The 26,717-nt window shown below is 40.5% G+C and overlaps 1 protein-coding gene across 5 annotated transcripts in view; it reads left to right on the top strand.

The window, feature by feature from the left end:
* The window catches only part of CTNNA3 (catenin alpha 3), a 435,224-nt gene that overhangs the window by 269,345 nt on the left and 139,162 nt on the right, over positions 1 to 26,717 (top strand). For all 5 annotated transcript variants that reach the window (XR_011681008.1, XM_071438368.1, XM_071438369.1 and 2 more), the window contains one exon: positions 8,144 to 8,236. Coding sequence is in view for 4 of the 5 variants with exons in the window: in XM_071438368.1 (XP_071294469.1) it covers positions 8,144 to 8,236 (93 nt within the window). In the remaining variant the exon portion in view is untranslated. The remainder of the gene's footprint in view (positions 1 to 8,143; positions 8,237 to 26,717) is intronic.

Raw genomic sequence — 26,717 nt, 5'->3', positions numbered from 1 at the left:
AATATTGAAAGCTGGATGACCTTTACTTTTTTTATTTTTCCTTTTTTTGTGAAATACTTGACTAACAAGTAATAAGAAAACATATAAGGATATATCCATGTGTATGTTTGAATCTTGCCTGTGCTTTATAGACAAAAAAGACGTGAAATTTTGAGTATCCTATTGACAGTTTATTCTGTGTGTTGTATTTTTCTCTTTATTGCTGAAGTGCAGGAAATTGAGGGTTTCATGCAGTTTTGAGAACTGTTTGATCCATCCTGATCCTTACTGAGTTCCATTGGTGATAGATTTTGATCAAATCTTGCTACTGCCAGACAGTTAGGGGCAGTTAATTAATTTGTTTATCAGCACTTGTATGTACCTCATTCCTTCAAGAGCTGTGTATTCTGGCAGGGAGTTGTGATTCTGGCAGGGAGTAATCCTTCTCCTGGTTGTTGTAAGGAATTGGCCAGTTGTGCATGACTGGTGTCCTCTTGCTGCATGGGTAACTACTCTCTGATTTGCCATGTTTTGAGGCTGAGATAAGGAAAAGGAGAGGGTTATGTGATTACAGAATTGGAGTAGCCACTTTATCCTTTTGAAAACCCTACTTTCTTCTGGTTTAATATACAGCATGCTTCTGGAAAGCCCCTGTGGCTAACACTCCAGTAAATGGTGCTGAGGGGGAGTATCATCACATAGTTCAGCTTTAGAGCTTTCACTTGCTGTTATGTTCAGCCTGTGGAAGGAGCTTTCTTCAGGGATCAGGGGCCACTTCACAGTCACTGCAGTGGATTGAGGCTGGTGCTGGTGCAGATGGGACATTGTTTGGAGAGACTGTTAGTGAGACACAGGTCACAGCTACAGGCACTATCTGTTTTACTGGAGTCTTTGGCTAGCTTGCCAGAGCTTGACTATAATACAAATACAGTATTTGTTCTTGGATGTACATAGAGCTCAGAGTCTAGAGAGGGAATCCTTACCTGAATTCTTCAAATGTAACTGTGACCTAAAGCAGTGAGAGAGAGCTTAGTGGGGCTCTGCATCAGGCCTGACACCTTTATTGAAAAGGAAATAGATTCTGGAATTTTACTGGGCAGAATTCTCACTTGCATGTGTGCTGTGTTTGTCCCACAGTGTATGTATTATCTATTTTCATTTTGGTTGAGGCCCAATTCATAAAGGCACTCTCCTAGATGAACTTGAATGAGATAAGACTTGTCTGAGCACATGGAACTAGAAATAAACCAGTTGCAGTTATTATATTGTTAGGAAAAAAACCCAACCCTACAACAAAACTCAACAATCCAGTCCATGGGTATTTATATAAGCTTTATTAATTACACCAGCAGAGTATTGTGCATGCTTGGTAGGAAACAGTTGAAGTTGCATAATACTCTGAGGAGTTTGAGCCATCTTAACCAGGTGGTTGGTAACACCTGCAGGGGCAGTGATAAGCCTCAGGTGTAGCATGTTGAGCTAATTTTGTCAAATTAGCAGTGGGTTAGGCAGCAATGTAGTACTGCCTAATTCAGCTCTGCAGAAAATAGAGGGAGATGGAGACAGGTGAAATGAAGAACAGTGCAAAAGAAACTGAAAGGAGAGTGAGGAAGCTTTCAGTTGCCTACTGTACTTTAGCAGATTCAAGAGTCTTTCTGAAAAAGGAGAAGGTGGAAAGCTAAAGGAGGCAGGGAAAGCAGCACAATACTTGTTAAATGCATGTTTGAGTAGAGTTTGTAAGTTTTTCTCCACAAAAGTAAAAGTTAATAAAAGGTAAGAGTGTAACTTTTGACCTGAGGTATAACTATTTGACTTGATCTGGAAAGAAATTAAATTTTATGGTAGAAAATGGATTGGAGAATAAGCAATGTTTTGATACTACTTTATTGCTCACTGGAGGTAAGTTTTAAGTCCACAGGAATGTGTTTTTTCACTATAAACAAATACTGTAGTCTATGTAAGTTTTATTAAGCCCATAAAAATGCACATAGTAATCATAAATGCATATAAAATGCAGCAATGACTGGAAGATATACATACATCAGTGTAGCCTTTTCCTTGAAAAAGTATAGAATCATTATTTAATGTTGACCTTTGTAGTTTTTTTATGGCTCTTTTTGGTATGAACAGTCATTTTCCTCAAAAGACTTTTTAAGGCTTCATGAATAAAGCTAGTGGTGGAAACTGAGAACACATAACAAACCTGTAGAAGATACTTCTGTATACCACAAAATTAGAAGCAGAAAATACGTAAGTACATTTTTTTCATCTATGGTTTGAAGAGAGCAGGCTAGCACTTATAATCAGTTTACACTGTATATAATTTATATTGAAAGCTGTATTGACTGCTGTATTGCTGGAATTCAAATGTTATTCCTCAGCTCAGTGTTCAGTTGCTCTCCTACAAATGAAATATCATCTGAATTGTGATTATTCAGGATTAACCTCTACCTCAGTGGATTGATTACTGGGCTTTTTTTGTGTCCATTTGTGCACTGCCCTCCTTGGGCCTTTTTGACTCCTTGCCCGTGCCAGGGAGAATGTTACACATGTTGCAATGACACTCTGTCTGGTTAGGGTTCCTTAGAGGTGTGTATAAGAAATACTCTTGCTTGCTTCTGTGGAAAACCAGTAAGTTTTTCTGATATTTACTATGTGTTTAAAAAGAGTTAAAATGATAAGATCAGTACTTTAAACTTCCTAAAACTGTATTTGAGGTTTTGTGACACACAAGTTCATTTTTTGTGAAATCTGAAGCATGCTAGTTTTTATTTTGGTAACGCTTTCCCAGTGTGGTACTAAGAATTTCTGTAGGGTTATCAGTGGGAGGGATTGGGTTGTATCAGAGGGTTCTTCACACTAGGCTAAAAAAATCTTAAAGTACAGACTTGGGGCTTACCCTGCAGTGTAGTGAAGGACCTGGGTCACTTCAGGCTAGGCAGAGCTTTGGGAGCTCCTTCCTCAGTGAAACAGTTTCTTAACAGGAGGTGTTTAATTAAAACCAGGAAATCTTCACCAAGAAGAGGAAACAAACTTTTATGGAATTAATGACTTAGTTATCCTTAGTGATTTACAGTAAAAGTGCTTTGGGACTTTGGGTACAATAATGAAAAGAATCTGAGCTTCTATTGGTGGAGCAGAAGGGATCACATCTAGAGAACATGCTGCTTCATTTTGTACAATTTATAGAAGAAGAATTTAGCTAGTTAGCAGACAATCTGTTCCTGAGCAAATACTTATTTTTGGGAGTTAATGGAGTGAATTTGACTGAAAAAAATCCTTGGGGGTACATCTAATTCTTGCTGTGCAGTGTGGACAATATATCAGCAAAGCTGTTCTCAACTGCAAATGAAACAGGTGGTGAGGCAGTGCAGTGATTATTTACTCCTCTACTACTTAAAACATCTCACTTTTGCATTTGACTTTCCATTTTGTTCTCAACCTGGAGTTAAGTCTGAGCCAGGATTCATTCCTGAACCACTGTATTGCATCCTGAAGTCATGGCTGCAATGTCTCTCCCAAGGATTTCTGTCCCTTTCCAGCAGAATGAACACAAGAGCCCTCCCAGGGAAGAGGCAATCTTACTTTGCACATGAGCTTCCACTTGCCCTGAGGCTGTTAAGGGACTGGGGACAGGTCCCTTTTGTCTACAGAAAGCATGTTAGGCTATCTCTGTTACTTTCAGCAATAGATAGCTTCGTGCATTTGGCTGCTAAGAATTACCACACCTTTTGGAAATCCACTGGAGGTAATTAGTGGCTCTCCAGGGTGTTTTACCTAAATGTGTTTTCTGTTTTGCATTAATACCCAGTGGAAATCTGAGGTTGGATGAAGCTTGAGCCTTCATCTTCACTTAAAGCCTTCATCCTCTGCCTGGGGAGAGAACACTGGGGGATGCACAGTGTGAATGCACTTGTGTGAGCATAAGCAAGGGAAGAAGTCTTCCACCCCAAGGAAGTTTGGACAACAGAGTGAACTTGTTCATGTATAGTGTATCTCTCATGGCCTTTAAGTGCATCTTTCTTTGCCTTTCAGTTTGGTAAAAAGTAGGAACTGAAAAAATCTGGACACGCATTTCCAGTTGTGCTCTCTCCTCGATGCGCCAGTCCCATGTAATGTATAAATCAAGGAAAGGAATATGATTTGTTGAATTATTTTTTAACAGAATATATCTGCAGTACCCAAATCTTTCTCTTCAGCAATTTCTAGCCTGAAAACTTGTTGGGTCATGATTTTGTAAAGAGAGGAACCCCCTCCCCAATACAGAAAGGTAGACTCTCACCCAATAGTAAAAGCACCAGTTAAAGTGCCTGTAAGAAATTTAATAACTGCAGGAATAAAAGAAAGGTCCATTGGCATATCTTCTGTGTAGAGATAATGGGCATCATAAAATGCACTCTTTGCTGCCTTCAGAATCTAAAAATCCATCCAGCTAAGGAAATATTTTATCTACTGCCAGTGCTGCACTTACATGCTCAGTTCAAAGTCTTATTTTCCCACTGCACCTTAATTAGTGTATTAATTGATGTTGCTAAACCTCATCAAGGATGGTCTATTCTCTGTTTGTTATGTTTTCAAGCAAAAGCTCTATAACTGCTTTCTTAGTGTCTTTAAAATGTCTGGAGAAAATGATAATTTTTTTTTCTTTGGTAGAGTTCTGATTTCAATCAGACCAGCCTACAAGAAAGCTTTTTGTTTGTCCTGACAAACTTTGCTCTTCAGAAGGCCAATTATTTTCTGACTGAGAGCAGTCTTGGATTTTCATTTTGCAGTTTTGTTTTTAAAGTTGCAGTGTACTTGGGTTTGAAGTCCCCTAGGGGAAGCTAGTTTCTTCCAGAGAATACAAAAGAAATGTGGTGTATTTGTGTAGTTTATACTGCTTAGGGGACAGACTGCGGTGTAATGAAGATTTCTCAGATTGCAAAAACCTTTTGAGATGTGTATGATAGATGACAGTAAGGTCTTATCTGAGCTAGGGCTTGATTTTTTTTTCTTATAGACTATAGACATCTACTATTGCTGAAACAGCTTGCCCTCCTTATTAGCAACATTATAGCCTCAAAAGAGACTTCAGGTTCACACATGCCCTTGCTCCTGCTTGGAAAAATTACACACAGGTGTTTGCCTCCTTCCGTGTGATTTATTTGAATTATTGTGGTTTGGATTTGTGTTGAGATGATCTCTTCAGGAGCTGCTGAGGGAAGTACCAACAGTGAATGTGCTGATGGCTGAAACCATGTTAATGACTTCAGGGATCTGAATTGTCTTTGGGTGGCATAGCTGTGAGCCTCACCACCTGCTGCTGAGACTGACTGAAAGCCCTTTTACTTATGCATAAGGTACATGTGGACAAGTGCTGCTTCAATGCCAGGAGAAGAAAATTCTACCCATTTTCTCATGAAAACAAAAGCCTTATTAACATTGCTGAAAATGAAAGGCAAAGGTCTAAATTTGCTGCTGGCAATGCACTGTAGTATGAACTCCAAATACTCATCCAAAATACAGCATATGTTTATTCCAAAGTAGCCAATGCTACTTTGTTTAACCTAATAGATATTTTTATGTAAATATTACAGACCTCTGTTTGCTGTTGTAAAATGGCCTAATGTAAATTCCTAGTGCTTATACGCTACCCGAGGTTTGCTGTTTGTGCTTTGAGAATACTATTCTGGAATGGGCCATGAGCAAGGAATGCTCAGAGCTGAAGGATCAGGAGGGGAAGCATAAGATCAGAAAGTTTTTCCTCTTTATATTCAAAAAACTCTTATTGCTGTTGACTTCAAATAAAAAGGAATACTTGTGCATTAAGAGCTCCTTCCCAACCTGAGCATGCTTTGCCAGAGAAGAGCCACACTTTTTAACCCTTCTGATCTCCCATATGATCTGGTAACAATCACAGAACTTGTCCCCAGTGCTGATGTGTTACATTGAGCACCAGGTGGTGTCAAGTTCATTCTCATATTTTGAACGGGGGTTGGAGTACATGATCTCTGGGAACCTCTTTCATCCTAATTTATTATTCTGTGACTGTGACACAATTTACATCAAGGACTGTATTTGCACTGAAATGTTGGAGCCAGTGTAACTAGGAAACAGGATAAAAAGTTGCTGTGAACTGTCTGTATCTGCCTTGCTCATCATGGCAGGGAGAAAACTGCTTAGAGCAGTTCCTCACTGATAAACAGGAGCTCCATATTGCACACGTTTGTTCTGGATTCCAAGAAATGAAAGTAAAGTTTTTCTTGAAACTGCCAAATGAATTTGAAAAACCTGGTTACCTTATGGTAAAGAAAAAAAAAAAAAAGCTGCTGAGAGTTTTTGTCCTGGAGGAATGGCTGGCATTGCCTTTTTATTTTACCCTTGAAATGTTGCTGCTTTAGACATAGAAGAGTTCTTTAAATCAATAATGTTTGCACTGAGTCCTGTAGAGTGCTTTATTTTACATAGGTGGTGTAGGAACAAAGTGTGAGTGAACACAGATTTAAATTAGGGATACACAAGTGCCTCAGAGACTGAGGCAAAGGAATTAAAATACTGAAGCCAGTATGAATGAATTGTTGGGACCAGTAGTGAAGACTTCTGACCTGCATTCCAAAGAAAAACAGCTAGTTTTATTTCTTTTTTTGAGGGGAGGGAATAGCATCTTTTAGGACTGTATTGTGATGATACAAAGTCATCTGTGGGTAGTTTAAGTTGAAGAGTCAGGAAGGAAAGCATAGAATCAAACCCCTTTTTTTCAGATACTGCATTAAAAAACCAACCTATGCCAGTTTACTTCAAATAAAAGAGAATACAGTGTTAGTGCATTGATGAAAACCGGATTTCTTCAGTTTTAGCCATTTTTTAATGTGGAAAAGATAATACATCACATGGGTAGGGAACCGTTGGTATTTCCCTTGGAATACCAGGGAAAGTTGTACAAAGTATTTTTGTGTAGGTACAGGTGTATGTGGAAGGCCCTGCATTCCAAATCTCATCCCCTTCAGAAAGTGATTCTTAATCTCTTCTGAATTTTCAATAGGAAAAGTAATTTATTTGTCTTTGCACTGACTAATGCCTTGTAATTACTTCTATCAATTAAGTAAGAATAATAAAAGCCTTTGGTGTAGTAGATTATTCTTCAACTAGTAGTGATGGTGTCCTAAAATGTTGATAAAGGAAGATTTGCTTTTATTTCATGGCAGCTGAACTGTAGAAGTTGTTGTTTGAGTTCTGGGTAACTCCACAATGACTGTGGCTGTGTGTGTTGATATTTGCAGCACTGCAGAGGTCTGGCTCTCAGGCACTGTTTGGGCTGCATGAACATTAAGTGGTTGTAGGCAGTGCAGCTACTTCAGGGAAGGCTGTGATGGTTGACAAGTGTGGAGTAGTTTACAGAAGGACTCGATATTACTACAGCAGGATATAAAGATCTTCTGGATCCCAGCCTCTCCTGAACCTTTGTCAGACCTGTCTCTTTCAGCCTGTTGATACTCATTTGCAGTGAGATACTTTCTCCTTCATCCATTTCAACTTGTGGAGCATTGTGGAAGAGATTTTTACTTTAAAGGAAGCTGTATCTCTATGGTATATGTTATAATAGAAGATAGATTTGTTCTTTCACAGATTTCAAGTTTCCATATACCTTGTCACTGTTGGTTGCACTGTATATGTTGTATGATATGATTATTTCAGTTGAAAACCATGCCACTAAAAGAATAATTTGTTGATACCTCAGGGCAGAAATTATTTTGTGTTTAATTAAAACAAGATAAATTTTATTTGAGCTTTAAGGTCTTAAAAGTAAGCTTAAAAGAACAGTGTAAAAGCTGGTTATGGTTTGAAGGGCTCTGAAAAATTAAGGGGCAAGATCACAGGCAATCTGCTGAAACCTTAGGCTCTTACTTTGAAATTTCCTCCTATTTTCTAAACACCACTCTGCAGCTGTTACCTGCTGAGCCTAAACTGGGGTGAGGTGGTAAGATTTCTCATCACTGTCACCTCTTTCCACAGCTCTTTTTCCCTCCTGCAGTGTTTCCCTGTTCAAAAGCATTCTTTGACAAAATATTTCTCCCCCAAAATGAAGGCTTTCTAGCAGAGATGTTTTTTGGCAGGTTTGAAGTCTGAGCAGGAATACTTGCTTACAAGGCTGATTGCTAATTTAAATTTGTCTATTTTATTTAAGGTTGCTAATCTTGCTTGTTCATTGTCAACAAATGAAGATGGAACGAAAATTGTCCAAATGGCAGCAAATCACATTGAGACTTTGTGCCCACAGGTAGGAGGTGTTCACTTCATTCCCACTGTCACAAACACTAGGGTGTTGTCACACAATGCAGATGTTTCCTTGTGTTCCTTTTGTCTAACTTCACATTCCATTTACACAGCTCAGCAAATGGAGACCAAATGGTAAATGCAAATACTTAGGTAATCTGTTCATTTGCTCTGTGGTTAACATAGAAATGGTTAATAGCCTCTATTGGTTGGGGGTTCTTAAAAACTGCAATTGCAAAAATATGCTGCTCTGTTTCTGAAACACCTGATTGAATGAGCAATTTCATGAGTAACATGAAAAATTTGGGATCATTTACTCTGAAATAGTACTTATTTTGACCTTCAACTTGAAAGACTCACCACTTGTTTTGGTTTTTGTGTAAGGGAACAGTAAAGTATGAATTCTTCTGATTATCACCAATTTAAAAACTTGAACTTTCATCTTAAGGAAGTGAATGGGAAAAAAAGCACAGCTACAGATGCACTTTTTCTAAGATATTAAGTACCAAAAAATGTGTTCACTTTGTCATGTTCAGAGTTACGGAGATATAAAAATTTCAGCATAGATCTTTTAGAGCAAAGATTTCACTGATTCCTGTGAATCTGATCTGTGTTGCAGCCTTGAGGCTGCATAATTTCAAGATCATTAGTTCTTTGAAGAACACTGCAGCTTACACAGTGGCATAAGTATTCTTACCCTTTTGTGGTAATGTAGTTGAAATAAAAGTTGAAGAGCAAATATTAATATGTTCAATAGCAAGCTTGAGAAGTTCATTTTTATGTCTGTTGAATAAATGCAGGTCTTGGAGAAATGAAAAATTTCTGTCAAGGAAGTATGATATTCTGAAAATGTCACAAACCAATGTTTTCTCTTGAATAATTCAGTTTCAATGTCTGTTTTTAAAACTTGGAGAGTTCTGTGTTTCAGATCACTCTTGTATGTGATTTAATGTGTTCCTGGATTTATAAGAAGGCTTCTTCCTGCTTCTTTGTTTCTCCAGGGGTCAGGTGCACTTTTATAATGGATTATTATGCATCCCAATACAGCTTTTTAATTGAAATTGAAACCTCCATATCTGATATCAGAAACTCTTAAAATCTAATTTTGACTAAAATATTGATTTTTCTTCATTTAAGTTTCTAGGCTTTTAATTTCCTATGCTAAAATGAAAGTTTCTTGGGTTTATTTCTTGCCTTTTGTTTAACCTCAAGGTAAACTGGGGTGAATTAGTTGATGATTACAGATTTGACTAAAAAGAGAATGTGGAATACACAGAAGATTATATTACTACAAACAGGATGTTCATTGTGCAGGATTTGCTGCTTTCTTAATAAGTACCATGCCCCATGAAAGCAATTTGCTTTTTACCTAGGTAAGAAATAGCAGATTAAGGCTCCTGCATTTTTTCAGTACACCAGATTATGCCATATCATTTAAAAACTTTCCATAGGGAAAATAATTATATCTTAAGTTCCCTGTGAGGCATATCAGTTAGAGTTCAGAGTGGGGAAATTCACATGCAGAACTCCCCAATGCTCTTAAATCTTCAGAATGAAAAGAAAGGTACTTTATGTGCTCTACAAAATATTTATTAAAGGGAAGTATGGATTGAAATCTGATATAGTAGAAATAGAAGAGCCTCCTGACCCCAAATGCCCCAAAAAGTACCAACTAAAAGCCCCCTAGCAATTACAGCAAACACTTTGGAGTTTTGCAGATTTGACAGCATAACTTCCTATGGAGCACAGAGGAAAAGGCAGCTACAGAATTGGCAAACACTGGAGGAAAGCCTTTTGGCTTTTGTTACATTAATCATGCATCATACATCTCATCTGCTGTAGGTAAAATGGAGAGGGTGGATTTGGAGCCCTTGTTGCTGTTGAGTAAGAAAGACCCAGACTCACCAGAAGGCTTTGCACAGCATCCACCTGACTTTGGATTCTCTCTTTATTCACTGTTCTGATACACACAGACCAGACTGGCCAGTTAATCAGTACATTTCACCTGATTGCCTGATTAACAAAACCCCTTTCCTATAAACAATCTTTGAGAAAACCAGGAAAACACAGAGTAGGAAAACAACACCTGCAGCTTGTTTATAATAACAAGCAATCATTGTTTATCTTCAACTCCCTAAAGTCTCACAAGCTGATTCTGGGAAAACTTAGCTGGTTTTCTTGCTCTCTGACCAGGCCATCACATCCACACACCTTTTTTTGTTTTGTCAAGTGAAATTATTAGCAAATATTTTGACTGTTCAACAAATGAAATAAGCTGGGCATTTACAGTGGAGCCAATGCAAAACACATAATGATCCTGTAATGTTATGAATGTTTTAAGAGAAATTAATTTAGTGTTAAATCAGCAATAAAAATAAAAAAAAGAACAGCTGGTTGCATATGATTTGGTGAAGAATGATTTCTGTTCCTATAACTCACTTTTGGCTGGGAGAATTGATTGTTGTCAGGTAAGTAAGATCTCCAGTGTCACTTGTATTGGGAATCCATGTTACTGTCCTGATGTGTCAGCAGAATCTTGACTTCAGCTGAGTGCATGGGAAAGAAAGGGAAGGGAAAGGACCAACAGAAGCTAACAAGCTTTTGTTTTTAAAAGCAAGGGTATAAGTCTGTAAAGCTGTTTTGCCAATACCCATTTTGGGTTTGTTACTCCTGTGCTTGATTTCAGTGGTGTGTTTGGGGAAGACTGTGGTTGCTCTAACAGTCCTCTGGAATACCTGGTAATAATGGTAAACCTGTTAACATAGAGAGGGAGAACTATCCTGTGGGAAACCAGAGATGAGCAGATGAGAATCTGGTTTCTCTATCTGAATTCTTCATAGGTTTTTACATTTTTATGGTCTAATCAGCTTTCACATCCTGAGCTGCTGCTTTTGAGAAGAATGTCCTTGAGCCTAAAACTGGAACAGTTGTGTCCAAGTGGAGATCAGAGGTGGGTGGTCTTAAGGCAACAGCTAAGATGATCTTCAGTGTGTCAGAGGGCTCTGCCTGGAGCCTTTTTATTAGCACAAAGATCCCTGGAGAGTTGTAAGGAGCAGGGAGTTTGGGATGTTTTAGAAGAGCTGTATCTGAAACAGTGATTTTTTGGCTCACTTCCTTTGAAAGGGAGCTCTCACTGGAGCTTGCTGCTAGTTACCGGAGTGGTACAGGGTAATTACTGGAACATCATGAAAGGAAGGAAAATGCAAGAAAAACACACAAATGTTCATGGTTTAGCTTATGGAGCAGTGGCCGGTGAAAAGTGAAACGCCCAGGCTAGATAAGTGTCCAGCCAACCTCCAGCCAGTCAGGCACTTCCCCAACCCGAAGTCAGGGCCTTGTGCCCAAGGCGATGTCAAGCCTTGCGGACGTGTGGCCGCAGTAGAGAGCTCCGAAGTCGCAGGATGAAATGAAGAGGCGACCCTCAGTTTCTTCAGGGGGGTGGTTTTATTGGTAGGGAAACGTGCAGGTTCAGGTAGAAGGAGCTGAGGGCCCCGAGGCAGGGAAAAGCCTCGGTTTTACAGAGGGTGGGAGGGGTGAAAGATAGCAAATCAGAGAGGGATACATTAAGGATTGGCATGATCGGAGAACCCATCAAACACAGTTGCGGGAGGGACCCTGGCCCCTAACCCAATCACTCGACACCCTGGCCCGAACTCTCTAGAAAAAGAGGCAGGGGTGTCGAGTGACAGGCAGGCTGCCAGGGGTGGGGAACAAGAAAGATAACCAAGACAACTGGGGAGGGGTTTGGGGATTGACACAAACTGGTAACAGGGCAGGACTTTCTGAGAGAACAATGGGGGGAAAACTGAACAAGCATAAAACACACCACAACAAGCTTAATCTTCAGATGGTGATAAAAAAAAATTTGGAAAGTAATTTGATCCTATGGAAAACTTTATCAGATATTTTAAAGAAGAGGTGTAAGCACTGGTATAAGCAGAACCTTGGATCTTAGTATTTTGGTGAGCTCTGTTTTTCTCTAAGTATTGAGAGATAGATAGAAACCATCTGGTTATAAAGTGAGGTGAGAAGCAATTCTATGTAATTAATGAAAAGTGTATAACACTTGGCACAGTTGTGAAGGATTCAGCTGTGATTTTGAATGCTGTCTTTTCTTGCTGCTTAGAACTTAATATGCTGCTAGTAGCTTTTAATACTGCCTGCCTACTTAATAGTAGCTTTTAATACTGCCTGCTCTGTGATAAACCAGTGTGTAGCAGCATGGTGTTTAGGTGGTGGATGCTTCTACCTAATTCCCAATGAGTATCTCCTGTGGAAAAGCCACTTGGGTGAGCATTCAGGCAAGTCCACACGCCCCACTCAGCACAGCTAGCTCAGCCAAGAGAGGCAGAAGGGCCTTTATATGGTCAGTACCAGCGAGGTTTATTGCAGCACCCCAAAGGGAAACCAGGCAAGAGACCTGGCCATGGCGTGCACAGGGTTAAGTGTGGGGTCAGCAGCCAGTGGTCTGAGGGCACAGGGTGCTGCAAAGGGCATTGCCCTGCAGGGGAGATGGGGCTGGCCACCAGGGGTAGCACAACCAATGAGGAAACAGGGAAAGGAGCAACCACAAGAATTACAAACAGATGGGGAATGAAAACTGGGATGGATCAGTGTTGAGAGGCTCCATGGGGAAGTCTTCTCTTTCAGCCTAGCTGGACTCTGTGGTGTGTCCTTCCAGGGCGAGGCCCTGGGGATTTCCCTGAGGGGTTCAAAGGATTCCACACTAGTAAATATAGGAGGTGATTTTTTGGCTATGGTGGTTTGGTAAATAAGTCACTGTGGCAGTTCAGGTAACATGGAGAGAGAATTGGAGTAAGGAAGATGCTGAGCTGATCAGTGGGAATATATTCATACACGTTTACAGACCATTGAAATACTGATCTGACAGCTGTCTTGAACATTTTGTATTTGGCTTGTCCAGCAAAATTCATCTGTTTCTTCAATGCCAACGTGACAGTCTGGAACTGACTGCTATATTTTGGTATTATAGAGCTGTTTCTCTATTGACACGTGTACCTACAGAGAGAAGGGCAAAAACCCCCAAGCCTTGCAAGAAACCAGCCCCTGCAGCCTTCCTTTCTTTGAATTTTAATTTCAGCCCTGTTGTTGTGATGCTTTCTTTCCTATCTTGCTAGCAGAGAATATTAAGCCTGTCATGTGTCTTTCAGGGTCATGTGAAATCGTCTGCATTTATCAGTGTATTCAGAAATACCACAGAACCAAGAGTTGAGGGATTGAGGGGTTTTTTGGAGAGCATGTGTGTGTGTGTGTGTGCAGAAGGGATCCAGGCAAAGCATCTCCATGCCAGTGCAGCAGCCACTTGCATTTTCTGCTCTTCCAAGTACAGCCATGGCCTCCAGTTTGGTTCAAAGTGCCTTGGAAGCCTTCAGCAGCCCAATAGTGACAGCTCTGTGCCCCACACACAAAAACCCAACTTGAGAAACTCTACTTCCCAAGCAGGGCTTGTGTGCTCTCTGCTTGCTTTCTTAGAAACTGACTGTGACTTTGTTATGCTTTATAAGTTTTGATCAAGCTTTCATGGGAATGTCCTATAATTTTTTTCTCAAAATTAAATATTGTGTTTTTCTGTTATGAAAATGGATGGAGGAATTCAGCTCTTCCTTTGAGAAGAGCTAAAGAATTCTTTCCATGGATTTACACTTTAATTGTCTTGCCTTTTTTTTGTTGATACAGACAAATGGATATTATTTCCTTCTGTGTAATTTTCTAGGAAATAGGTAATAGCAAACATGAAAATTCTTGCTCACAAAAATGAGACTTGATAGCTAATCAGTGGGCAGGACTTCTCATATGTTGCATTTTTCAGGTATTGGAGTGCAAGTATTTATTTTATGATGCTGTGGATTTTTGAAGCTAGTACTTTGCATTTCATGTATATTTACTCTTTCATGAGAGAAAAATAAAACATCCATTTTTTTATTTGCTCTGGCACATTAAATAGTGGGGAATATTGAAGAAGATTTTTTCTTTGCCTCATAAAGACTCTTCACCAGCATCACTTTATTAACCACAGTTTCATCTTCTTGCTTGAACCATCTTTGTGGTATCTCTTTTTATCTGTATTAATACAATTTCCTTCAGATACAGGGCAGAAGTAATGGGGGAGAACATGGTAAATCAGTGAATTCTCTACCATCTGCTTAAAAGACAGACAATAGATGTTAGTATCCAACAGTATTGGACTTCTTGGGTATCATCTCTTAGAGATCTCTGTCTTAGAGACTTCTTGTGGTAAAGCCTTTCAGTGGAGAATTCAGTTAAAAGTATGGATTGTGCCTTAGTAGTACTATTTCTGAAAGGAGTCTGGTGAAGCGATGGTTTTCATGTACGTTTTCACCATGTTGCAAAGTTCACTCACAATGCTGCTGAAGATGAGGATTTCATCATTAACCTTGGTATTTATGGTAGACTTCTTGAGCACTCCTGTGTTTAGTTCCTTCTCATGCATCCTGGTTCCACAACCACTTGGTCTGGTTTACAGCATCAGTGCTGCAGGAGACTTCCCTCTCTCCCTGCTCCCAAGCCTCATTCTGCCCCTTCCCGCAGGAGCAGTCCCAAAGCTGCTCAGCAGTCTGGGTCAGGAAACTGCTGAGAGTCCCCCTGGGAAGCAGGAAGGTTGAGTTTGCCTTCAGGCCAGCTGCCCAGTGCAGTTTGCTGTGTCTGAACTCGGGGGAAGGGAGTGAGGGCAGTCTGGGGGAGCAGTCGCTGCTTTTGGTGGCACTGCAGAGCCATTGACTGACACCAGCTTGTGCTGGCAGTGGCACGGCTTTGGTGACAGAAGGCAGTGTCCAGGATTGGTGGAGAGCTGTTGTTGCTGGTTCCCAGGAGACATGGTGTGGGAGAAGTTGCTAGTGCAGTTCCCAGTGGGAGCAGTGGTGTGTGACCCTGTTGGGATGGAGGGAGCCTGTACCATCAGAGCCGTGCAGTGTTCATGTCAAGGGCAGTCTGCACTGAAGGGACGTGTACAAAACCAATGTCTGCCTATGACAAAGACTGAAAGGAAAAATCTTTCTTATATCCCCTAGCATAATGTACTGGCACTAGTTTTTGCAGGACATTATCTTGCTCAGTTTATGGAAACTGAGGTTTGTCATTTTCAAAACCTTGTAGCAAGCTTATTGGGGTACTATGAATCCTAAAGCTGTGGAACACCAACATGTGTTGGAAGGCACAGTACTTTATGCTTCTGTACAAATAGATGTTTGTTTTGGCTTGAACTTCTCTAATAAACAGTTTGAAAGGGGGGAACATCTCCCCCACTGTTACTCTTAGGTTCCCCTGAAAGTCTCATGCTGGCTGGGACTGCTTGGCTCACTTATGATAGTACTTGGAGAGAGAATAATTAACTACAAAATGCCTTGAGGTTGTTTTCAGTCTTAACTTTCATCTTCCAGCATCTCTTGTGTTAGACTAGAATCCTCAACAAATTCTCACCTTGTAATATTAAACAAAAATACAAACCCTGAGTAGCCTCAGCTTCTGTAGCAATACAGAAGCTGTCCTGTTTTATCCTTTTCTTGCCTCACCTGCAGTCAGTGTACATAAGACATGAGACTGATTGAGATTTTAAAGTTGTTGGAGGGCATTTGCTGTATTGCACCATAGTGCTATGAATGTTTTATAAACAATTTGTTTTTCCCTTTGCCTTTAACACTTGAAAGTATTTTTCCTAGAAAGGGTTTTTTTTTTTTAAATCTCCTCAACTTCATCCTTTTTTTCTGGATTTATAAGTTAGAGATGCTACAATTAGTTGGTGACAGTCCTACAGCAAAATGCTAGAAAGGGAAAGAATGGCAATAAAGTATCATTATTAGAGACTTGTGGTAAAGAACCTACTGAGTCTGGGGAGCAGGGTAGGTAAGCTTAGAGTAGTGCAAGACAGCAAAACAATACCACTGTTAAGAGATGGAATCTCACATGGTTTTTGGAAGACAGGGATGGGCAGCAATAAAGAGCCAAAAATGTAAATGACTGTAGCATGCAGTAATAGAGAGGTGTAAACAGCACAGGCTGACAAGGGAATTCATTGCTCTTGTTGAAACAAGGAGCTGAAATCACTAATCCATGAATCCATCTGACATGGCTTTTGTGGGGGCATTGTGCATCTCTGTTACCAGCTTTACATCTAACCAGGAGATGTTTTCCAGCTGGAATACAGGCAGTGTGAGGGGGATTCTTGTGGGTGCTCAGCACCCTGCAGTCACCTGGAGATGTAGATGAGGAGCAGATGGAAGCACTGAGTCTGGCAAGCACTTAGGGAAGTGGGTGAGGTGCACATGAGTCTGGTGTAGCTGCACTGATGCCAGGATGTGCTGTGTGCTCCACGTCCTTGTGTGTGCCTCTGTGTCCCAGGAGCTGCAGCTGCTGAACAAGCCTTCTGGAGATTGCTGCTGCCTTCTGTGTGAGCTCGACAGCACAGGCACAGCAATTCATTTTTATTCCCTGCACAGTATTCCACTGCCCTTTGTGCAGGGTCAGACTTCAGTGATTTGGGGAAATTCTGGCACAGCTCTGAGGGAGGATGTTAAAGGAATCGTGGGTGTGGTGCTGCCTGGGCCAGGCTGACCCCAGCACTCCCTTCCAGCCACTACCATTCCATCAGTCTGTGGAGTGTCTGACCTGCAGAGGGGTGAAAGGGCAAATCTTACAAATGTAGGTTGATTCACCTCTCTGAGCTTCCAGGATTTTAAAAAGAGCTTTTAAATGGTTTTGCAGGAGTGTAATCAAATTCAAGGCAATGGATGACTACCCTTCTTGTGTTTTCATGATTTTTGAGTGCAAACTACAATGCTATGATGTCATTAAATGGGGCAAAGAGAGGTAACGTGATCTGCAAGGGGATTTTCTGTGTTCTATTTTGCATTCATATTTGCAAAAATATCTAGCAATTTGACTGCCTGCTTTACTAAATTCCTAATTAAAAGTAATTAGGAAAAGTTACAGCAGCTTTGAAAGTAATAATAAAAGTAGCAAGTACAGCAGCAGTTGGTTTCCTTCCTGTATCTCTCAGAAGATGGTGTGTTATTTAACAAGGAGGCAGAGTCTTAATTTGCTACTCTGAGTTAGAAAAGCTTTTTTTATGTCATAAAGCTTTTGCTACTATTGCAAACAGAGTAATTTCAGGTGTTGTTTACCAAGCTAATTCCCCCCCAGTATATCTTTACGTGATGAATAGTTGGGAATTAAATTTCAGTTTTCAGATAAGGTCATGCCATTATGTGTATCATGGGATTGTAGTAGTTTCAAGACTGTTCTTAGGATTTTGTAGACTACACAGGCAGCTTGATGTGTACTTGTAGATAATTTTGCATTTGCTAAGAGCTCTATAAAAGTCTTTGGTGGTGTTGGTTTTCACATTTTATTTCCCAAACATGCTGGTATTGACATCCTAGCAGGAAAAGATGTGGACAATATGTTTGGCTAGGATGCCATAACCTTACTCTGGATTTTGACTGTCCCTTTCTGTAACTTCCTGGAATATGGAGCTGTTATCCCATGTAGCTCTGACACCCAGGAGCTGAAATGAGACCTGGCTAACAGGATGGTGGTTGTCCTGTGCAGGAGAGTTGGCTGTAATTGACCTCTGACAGGAAGAGGATGTACAGTGGAGAGTGTTCTGACCACAGGGCTGTAAGTAGAACATCAGAACAAGCACACATGACATTGGATGTAAAACCAGCGATGGAGCCCTGTTTTGCTGGGGTTGGCTGAATGTGTGCCTGAAGATGGGAATTCCTTGTTTTCCTTTGTTTGCATATATGGCTTCAAATGTGGTTCTTAATTGCTGGCTGTGGTTAAACCACAAGCACTGAATGTTCTTAATGCAAGCAGGCCCTTCCCATTGCTGGTCCTGCTCTAAGTGAAGACAAAGACATCACCTGAGTGTTGTTCTGGCACTAATCCTGCTAGAGGAAGAATGTGGTCTGCATGGGCTCTTGGCTTATTTGTCTGTTCACAGTTGTGTTGAGCTGGGAGAGAGTGTAGGTGTAGAAGAAGGGATTACAAGTGACCTCCCCTCTGATAAGTCACAGCTGTATTAATTACCAAAGAAGAACAGCCTTGCCCTTGATGGGTTGCAGTTGTGACTAAAAAAAATATACATATGATAAAAGGGGTGGGTTGGCAGGTCAGGGAGAGCCTAGAGGAAGTACACCTTGAGGAGGTAGAGGAGCCCTGAGGAAGAAGGAAACAAGGTAGAGAGCTGCTGCAAAAGATCTGCTGGGAGGTCAGTCTGGATCTGATAGACTTAGGGCCTGCTGTTAGAGCCTGCAGTCATAGCTGAGCTAGGTAAAAGCCTGTGGTCAGAGACAGCAAGGAAATACTTGCAGTCATATTCCAGCAGGAAATAGCCAGCAGTTGGAGTCTGTCAGAAAAGCCAACAGAAGGAGTTTGCTGTAGTCAGAGTCAGGATGGCTAGGCTGTAAAGAAGAATAAACCAGGACCCTTTTCACATTGTTAAATGAGAGTCTGTGTCTTGGCTCATTTCTACCCCTAATGACAGGTCTGCCACAGCAGAAGAGGAGCAGCTCAGGAAGATTGAGGTGTTTGTAGCCTGCAGCAAGGAAAGCCTTAGCAAGGTCCTTGAAGCTGCAGTGGGAGCCAGGAGCATGGAGTGAGGCCTTGGGAGGACAGGAAAAACATCCAGGACCACAGAGGGCGTGATAATGTTTGCTGCTGGTTAGATTTCGACTGTGGCAGAAAGAGGTGAAGAACTGGAGTTTGTCTGACTGTGTGAGTGACATGGAATGCACTTGAGGATGCCTGTGCATCCTGCTTTTTCACCAGACTATTTCTACCTGTTCTTTCCAGAGGCACATTATAGATTTTCAACTTCCATATCCCTGTCTCTGTGTTACTCTCCTAAAGCTTTCTGCTCTCTGTCTGTTCAGTAACTTGTTGTGTGAGATTGAAAGCTTGCTGTTGGCTTCAGCTCAGACCATACCATAGCTTATAGATGTTATAGGAAATGAAGGGCATTGGCATTTAAATAATTACTAAAGAAGAGTTTTGTTTGTAATGGTGATGGTTTTGTTAGAAATCCCAGGAGGGAAGGAGGAATTAATTTATACTAATGTAGTAAGTTGTTTGTATTTTCCTTTTGCTGTTGTGGTTGGGATTTTGGATAATGTACTTTAAAATGTACAAGAAGCAATAGTTGTCTCATACATGTTGAGCTTTACTGCTGTCCTTCCCCCCTGCCAGTTTATAAATGTAATCCATATGTGTGTTCATCTTAACAAATATTCAAGCACTGTGGCTGTAGTGTAGTTACAGTGCAATTGTTCCAGTTTCATTACAGTTTTATTTCATCTCTCCCAAGTTTGGTACATGAATGAATAGTCCATAAGGATCTTTCTGTTTTATGTGCATTACATTATAAATTGGACTAAAGATTTGCTTGGGTATAAAATCCAATAAACAGACGGTTAATGATATAAACTTCAGTTTTATACTGTAATTTTAGTATGCAGCTAATTTGATTGATAATTATGGGGATTGTATTGAGACACAGGGGCTTTTTACGCTGAACACCTTTTGAGATCAAGTCCTTAGACTCTGTAATTCCCTGGGGAGTTTTCTCTCTGCCTGCATGTGCTGGGAAGCTGTGCCATGGTGTGATGTGTGCTGGTGGCTGCATGGCTTGTCCCAGTTTGATCAGCAAACCCAGCTGTGCCCAGTGGGAAGAAGTTTTATCCCCATGTAGCTGGTACTGCTGGTGTGCTTTGATAGAGCATTTACACAGCCTGAGAAAACATAGAAGAGGTTTACATCTCTGAAAAGCTTTGCTGCATGAAGAGGCTTGGAACACAAAGGTAAATACACTTATAGTGAACTGCAGGTAGCTGAGCTCCAGATCTGGAGGGAGCACTGTTGAAGATAAGACTTCCACTATGTTTTGTTTTGTTATTTTATACTCAAAACCATGATAAGCAGAACTCAGATTTTTTAAAATTTCCTCTTTTGTGTATCAGTAAGTCTTGAGGATTATTTTAAGTTTCCATTTTAAGAATGTGCTTATCTTGAAATCAAGATTTTGAGACTGCATTGCTCAAGGCTTGATAAACTTGGGTGAAGTGTTCTGTGGCTTTCTGAGCAGAATCTAATTGTCCCCATGTATACAAACTGTGGCTACAAGAAAGTAATTGTTTAGTTAGGACATTCAAACTGTAGCTAAAATTAAAGTAGTGGCCCAGTGTTATGATTTGCTGGATCCTAGGAGAGATCCTGGATAATGGGTGTATAGCTAATACAAAAAATACAGTTGGAGGAACAGTGATTTTATAATGAGTCAAAAAAAGCAATTTTGGTTCTTGAAATAAATTAGGGAACTTGTGCAATCCACCCCCATACCTTTGAATATCCTATCCAAAACATTCCCTGGGTCACTTACAGACACTGTATTCAGAAAGGCAGAAATAGGAATGCTTGTTCTCCTTACTTGAGTTTCAGTACTGCAAAACAAAAGTGACTGAAATTATGGTTCCATGCAAATCAGACACCTGAAATCTGACCTGCAAAAAAAGCCCAACGTGTTTGGGGATCTGCTCTCTGCTACACTTGTCAGGTCAAGTGAAGTAAGTTCTGGAAGGAAAGTGCTGTTGCATGCACTTAAGAATCAGTCTGTAGGTGTTCAGCCTATTCTGATGTCTGTCTCCAAAAAAGAGTGACTATCCACCCAAATGCAAATACTGAATATTTAACTACATTGTCAGTTCTTTTGTGCTTTTGTGACATTTTAAACTAAAATAATGGAAATCTTTGTTTTGTTAAAGATAACTTTGTGTGCCTTTTCTGTAGAAGGGTTTCAAATTTATTCAGAAATGTGCATGTAGTCCTTAAGTAAAGCCAAAACACAGATATGTACAGGGGTAGGAAAGAGCTTTAGAGGACTGCTTGGTGTGTGTGGGTTTGGTTTTGTTCCTGAGGAGTTCATCATGCCTCTCAGCAGGGCTAGACTATGTTGGAAGGTTTGCTTTTGCATGAAATTACACAATTTGTTTTCATAAAATACAAAAATCTTATCCCAGTGTAATAATACATTTCTGGTATTACTGGCTGCCACTGCCCAGACACCAGGAGACAAAACTGTGCAGAATTTTGTCTGAATTTCTTGCCTGCTGTATCAGATCCATCATGTTTATAGAATTGCTGGGTTACCCCCTTGCCCACAGTTCTGTTAGCTCTTGAGGGATTGCTTAGTCTGTGTGCTCTTAATTTAGTCACAAGTTCCAGTAGCTTTTAATGACCATGTAGAAGTTTAATCTTCGTTTAATTGTTGGTATCAAGAAGGCTTTTGCTAGATTTTAAGGTGAGGTAATATAACTCTTTGTTCACTGAGGTTTTTTGCAGAGCTTCAAGTTGCCTCATATTCTCAGAACAACTCATATATAACTCATATATAACTTATCAAACTTATTACCAAACACAGTCAAGTATGTTCAGTGTTAAACCACATGCCCTGAGTGATATCCCTCCTTCCTGCTTTTTAAATTGTGGGAAGGGAGAAAGAATCGAGGATGTTCTTTAAAAACTAGTTCTGCTAAAGTAGAGGTTGTAAATAGGACTTCAGAATTTTATCTTGGGTAATAATTTGTCTTACTTGTTTTCACCACTGCATGTAGTATTTTAGGGATTGCTGAGTTCTTATTGCATCATTGTTGCTTTTTGGATTTTTTAGTCTCTTTCTGAAGCAGTAGATGTCTTAATCTTGAACATAATGTAAAACTTTATGGTCATGTACCACCTGTACACTTACCTCCTCATAACTATCAGGACTAGATGATGCTGCTGAGGTGGCATTTTCTGGGATGTTGTGAGGGGAGGAGAGGGCTGTGGATGAAGTTCTCTGATGTTCAGAAATGGATGAAAGCTTCTTGTGGAAGTACAATCTTGCTTTGTCTTCATATGTCACTTTTAATGTAATGATTAAATAATCTCCCTTTACTCTGCATCTACTTTCAGCTGTTTCCAGTGGGGTTTTTGAATTTACCAAGCAATTCAAGTCAGTTTTATTGACAAATACAGCCAGTAATTTATTTACTCTTGGAATGCACTTAGCCCTTGGGTAGACTATGTCTGTATTGTCTAGAACTGTTATCAACACGACCTCAATTTTATTTATTTATATTGACTGAAATGCATTTTATGATTAAATATGTTGTATACAAGATATTCAGCTTTCAAAGCTTTAAATTGTTATGGGGTTTTCATATCTGTGTTACTGCAATTGCTTTATAGGCCAGATGCCAAAGCAACAGTGTCACATATCCTTTTACCTTCTTTACCATTATAGTGGGAGGTTTTGCTTCCAAGTTTGTTTTTTGACTTAGTAGTAAATAGACACTCTTTTTTGCAGAGCTTGGGTATATCTGGATATTTAAGCTCCCCATCTGTGTTAAGAGAAATGCCAGGCAGAGCTTCGCAGAAGTTCCCCACAATTTTGTGTTAAAAGAGCAAGAATAGCAGAGTGCCAGCATGTTTCTGTGGTTTCTTTAGTAGAACCACTGTGTCCTATTAGTGACCTAGGAAATCCTGTCATGGTGTTCATTGCATTGTTTACATTTCTGTTACCTTTCCTAGATTACCCTGGGGAAGTGTATCATTCTTGCCCCAGAAGGAAAGGTGTCAGTATTTATAGAGTTACAGAGTAACTGCATTTCAGAACAACAGTAGTTCAGGTTGGAAGGGACCTTAGGATGTCTACAGCCTTTTGCTCACAGCTGTTTGTTTCAATGCTCAATTTCAAACTGAACTCTGACCTTTCTCTAAACTTTGACTGGTCAAGTGTTGAAAGTCCAAGGGCACAGACTGCACAAACTGTTTGGGCAACTTGTTCCACAGCTTGACTAACCTTGGTGTGAAAATTCTCCTGTGTGCATCTGTGCCATCTCTCTTCAGCTCCTCCCTCTGCCTGCTGTCAGAATACCCTTCCACCATGCATGGCTGTGAAGAGCCTGTCTGTGCTGGTTTTGTCATCTCCTATGTGTTGAAGGGCTGCACTTGGGGCCCTCTGAAGCTGCCTTTCCTCAGGCTGAAAAAGCTCAGATCTCTGTCCCTCCTTGCAGGGTGAGAGCTCCAGCCCATAACCCTCTAGGTGGCCTTGTGCTGAGCTTGCCTTACTTATTGTTGTCTCTGTTGTATCCGAGAGCCCCAGACTGGACACGGTTTGATCCAGGTGTGATCCAGCAGGTGTCACCTCCTCTCTGCACTGTGACTGTGCCCTTTGAGCTGGCTGTGCTGTCAGCTGTCACTGGGGTGTGCTGCTGACACGAGCAGGGTGTCACGTCCTTTTCCAGCAGAGCCAGCCAGACTGTGTCATGATGAGTATGTTCCTCCACCCCAGCTGCAGGACTGGATTTTAGATGTTCAGGTGATCATTTTTGAAAGAAGGAAGAAAAACCTCAGGTTCTCTTCATCAAAACCAGCTGGACATGAGTTTTCTTCCTTACAGTCCCAAGTAGTGCAATTTCTTTTGTGATGTAACATGAGGTACTTACTAACAGCTTGGAAAAAAATCCACCTTCTAAAAGCTCAGAAATCAGTTTTCTGTGTTCTGTTGTGTTATCCATGTCTATACCTCGATTAAGTTTGTTCAGAAACTGGTCACATTACATAAATTAATTGGGGTCAGTGTAAGATGCACAGGATAGTTTTGATTTTAAACAAAGGCATGGATTCTGGTCTCTAGAAATGACAGACTCAAATGACAAATTGATGTACTGCTCACCTTGAATATGACCATCCTGTTATACTTTCTTTAGCAAGAAAATATGGAGCTGCAATGTCTCACCTGTAGCAAAACTCTGGTGAAGTTCCACAAGGGGTTTGTCCTGGGGGGAGCTCTTTCAGCTTTGCTGTAGTAGCTTACACTAGGGCAGAACTGACCCTTCTGTTCTTGGAGGTAAATTTCTCAAGCATATTGGAAAAATATTTGACTGAACTTGGCTCTGCTTTTACTATGTCAAGTTGATGTATTTGCCCACCTAATTTAGTTGGAAATTAGTCTGCTGGATGTGCAAGTGAATGTAAAGCTGGATGGCCAGCTCCTGTTCAGCTGGAAAGAAAGATAATCGCCGAACAAACCCCAAACTATTAATTAAGGTATTTTCCATGTTTTGTTTAGAGGGGCTAACAGTTTTTGGTATTCAGAATATCCTTATATTTAATTTCTAATAAATGTCTAGTTTTCTTCTGCTGTAGTCACTGCCGTAACAGACATTTGCCATTGCTTCTTACCTTGTTTTTTTAATTGAAAGACTGTAAAAGCATTCTCTGGTAATGTTAATCCAACCCTGCCTATGTACTTTTTTACTCTTGGGTTGTTTCCTTTTGCCTGACCTTGGGCTGGATTTATGATTTATCCTTCCCTCAAGGCACCATCTCAGCACTGCTTCCCTGCCTTCTGTGGCAGGATGGATGTCTGCTGTCCCCAAATTGTTACTTCTGCAATAAAGGAGTAACTGTGCCAGTCTGGAGCTGGCTGTGTGAACAGTGTCCAGGTTTGGGCTTGTGGGCCTGTCGTGGTCTTGGTGTTTTGTTTTTCTGCCCCCCCATGCACCCTGTTTTAGCCCATTGTGCACAGGAGTATGTCCCTGAAAGCTTCCTGTCCTGTGCATGCCTCAGATTCCATTTTAGTGTAACAGTATTTTGATGTAACAAGTGGCTGTTCAGAAGTTAGTAGACGGTAGAATCTTATTACTGTCATCATTTTGCTGTGTCCTCAAGCTTCTCGCAACTTGTGTAATCCCTGTGCTGTTAAACTTCAGAGTGGTTCTCATTTGATGGAATGTATAGAGTATGATGTGTCCTGTACTTGATGAGGACATATGGCTATTACTGCAGGGGAGCTAATAATAGCACATGCTGTCCTCGCCTAGGTTCTGCTCACAAGCCCAAGGATTTATTTGAAAACTGGTAATTTAGCTCCTAGTGAAATGCCCCAGCAGTCAGCAGGAGTAGTAGCAGCTTTCTGGTAACCTGAACTGTGATATTTGTGTGCAGGAATACAAATGGGGGAAAAGTAATAATGGAATTTGAACAGCCTAGTATGCTGTAATAAGGTAGAATAAGGCTATATTTAATTAGCCAGTAACAAATGTTAACCTTATTTTAGATCAGGAAGCAGTGGTGGAACAGAGACTTCTGATGAGTTTTGCTCTCATTGTTTCTTGAGGCCAATTCAAATAAATCTACACCATGAACAATAGTTGGAGTGAAGTAGAAAAGCGAATAAACCTCATGAAGCCTAAGAAAGTGACATTTTCAACTTGGTCTCTTGTTGGTGAGTCTGAGTATGTCCCAGTCTGAAGTTTTCTTTTCCTTTTTTTTGTTTTTTCTTCTTTTTACAGGAGAAGAGGGTTTAAAGTCTCCATTTTACTTGTGCGATAATGTATTCAAGTTTGTTGGACTAGATTGTGAGTACACAGCCTGAACCGTGCATGTGGATCATGGCTTTGGGGCAGTTCCAGACAGAACAAAGCTCACTGTAGATCTGTGCTTAGCCAAAAGTCTCGTACCTTGATGTGGTTCCCTGGCAGGATGAAGACATATGGGGTCTTTAGTGTGCTCTGCAATTTAGATATGACAGGATTTTGTCTTCATTACTGTCAGTCTCAATTGTTCTATGGGATGTTTTTTCTGAGTTGTTTCCACACTTCTGGAAGCCATGTTTATCCAAAGTGAAATTCTTTTCTTAATAGGACATTGGACATTAAGGGTTAGAGCAGTTTACCAGGGGAACCATAAGGAACAGTGTCACCTTTAATGTTTAATTCAGGATTAGCTGCCTTTGTGTGGGATGGACCTGATTTCACTTGTAGCTGTAAATTTCCTGAGGGAAGCCTTAGGTAAATGCTCTGGTTGGTGTTGTTGAGGTGGTTAGAGGTGATAATTTGCAGCCCTTGTGCAGCCTCAGCCCATAAGATGTGCCAGTGCAGTCTCTGTGCTGTTAGATGTTTTGATGATCTTCCCAAAAGTTCACCTCTTTATTGCATGTGGTGAGACAAAAGTTGGTTCTTTCTATCTTTGGTGAGATAAAAGATGCTGGCTCTAATAGTGGAACAGCTTTTTGCACTGTCTCATTGTTACTTTTGGCAGAGCCAACCTGCTAAATCTGCCAAAACAAAGAAGAAAATGCAGTAAGAAAAAGACTATAGTATTTGAGCAGAAATAGAGTTTGACTTTCAGTTAATGTCTAATTAGGGGCTTAAACAGAAAAGTTAGAAACTACCTGTTCAGTATTTCAGTCTTGATGGACACATTTTAAAACCTAAACTAGTCAGTGTGGTAAGTCAAAACAGGACCAATGTGACCTAAGAATTATTGAGGGGAAATTTTGAGCCCCTGGCTTAGGAAATTGATCCTGTGAAAATGAATCAAGCGTGATAGGAATGAAAACAGTTAAAGCCTCAACTCCTACAAATTTCTTAATTTTAGAGGTGTTGGAGAAGCTGCTGTAGAGC

This window comes from Agelaius tricolor, unplaced genomic scaffold, assembly GCF_023055355.1.
Source record: "Agelaius tricolor isolate 1412-34295 unplaced genomic scaffold, bAgeTri1.0.p SCAF_13, whole genome shotgun sequence".
In the NCBI taxonomy this organism is placed as follows: domain Eukaryota; kingdom Metazoa; phylum Chordata; class Aves; order Passeriformes; family Icteridae; genus Agelaius; species Agelaius tricolor.
Note: the sequence above shows the minus strand (reverse complement) of the source record. Positions and strands in the feature narration are given on the sequence as shown.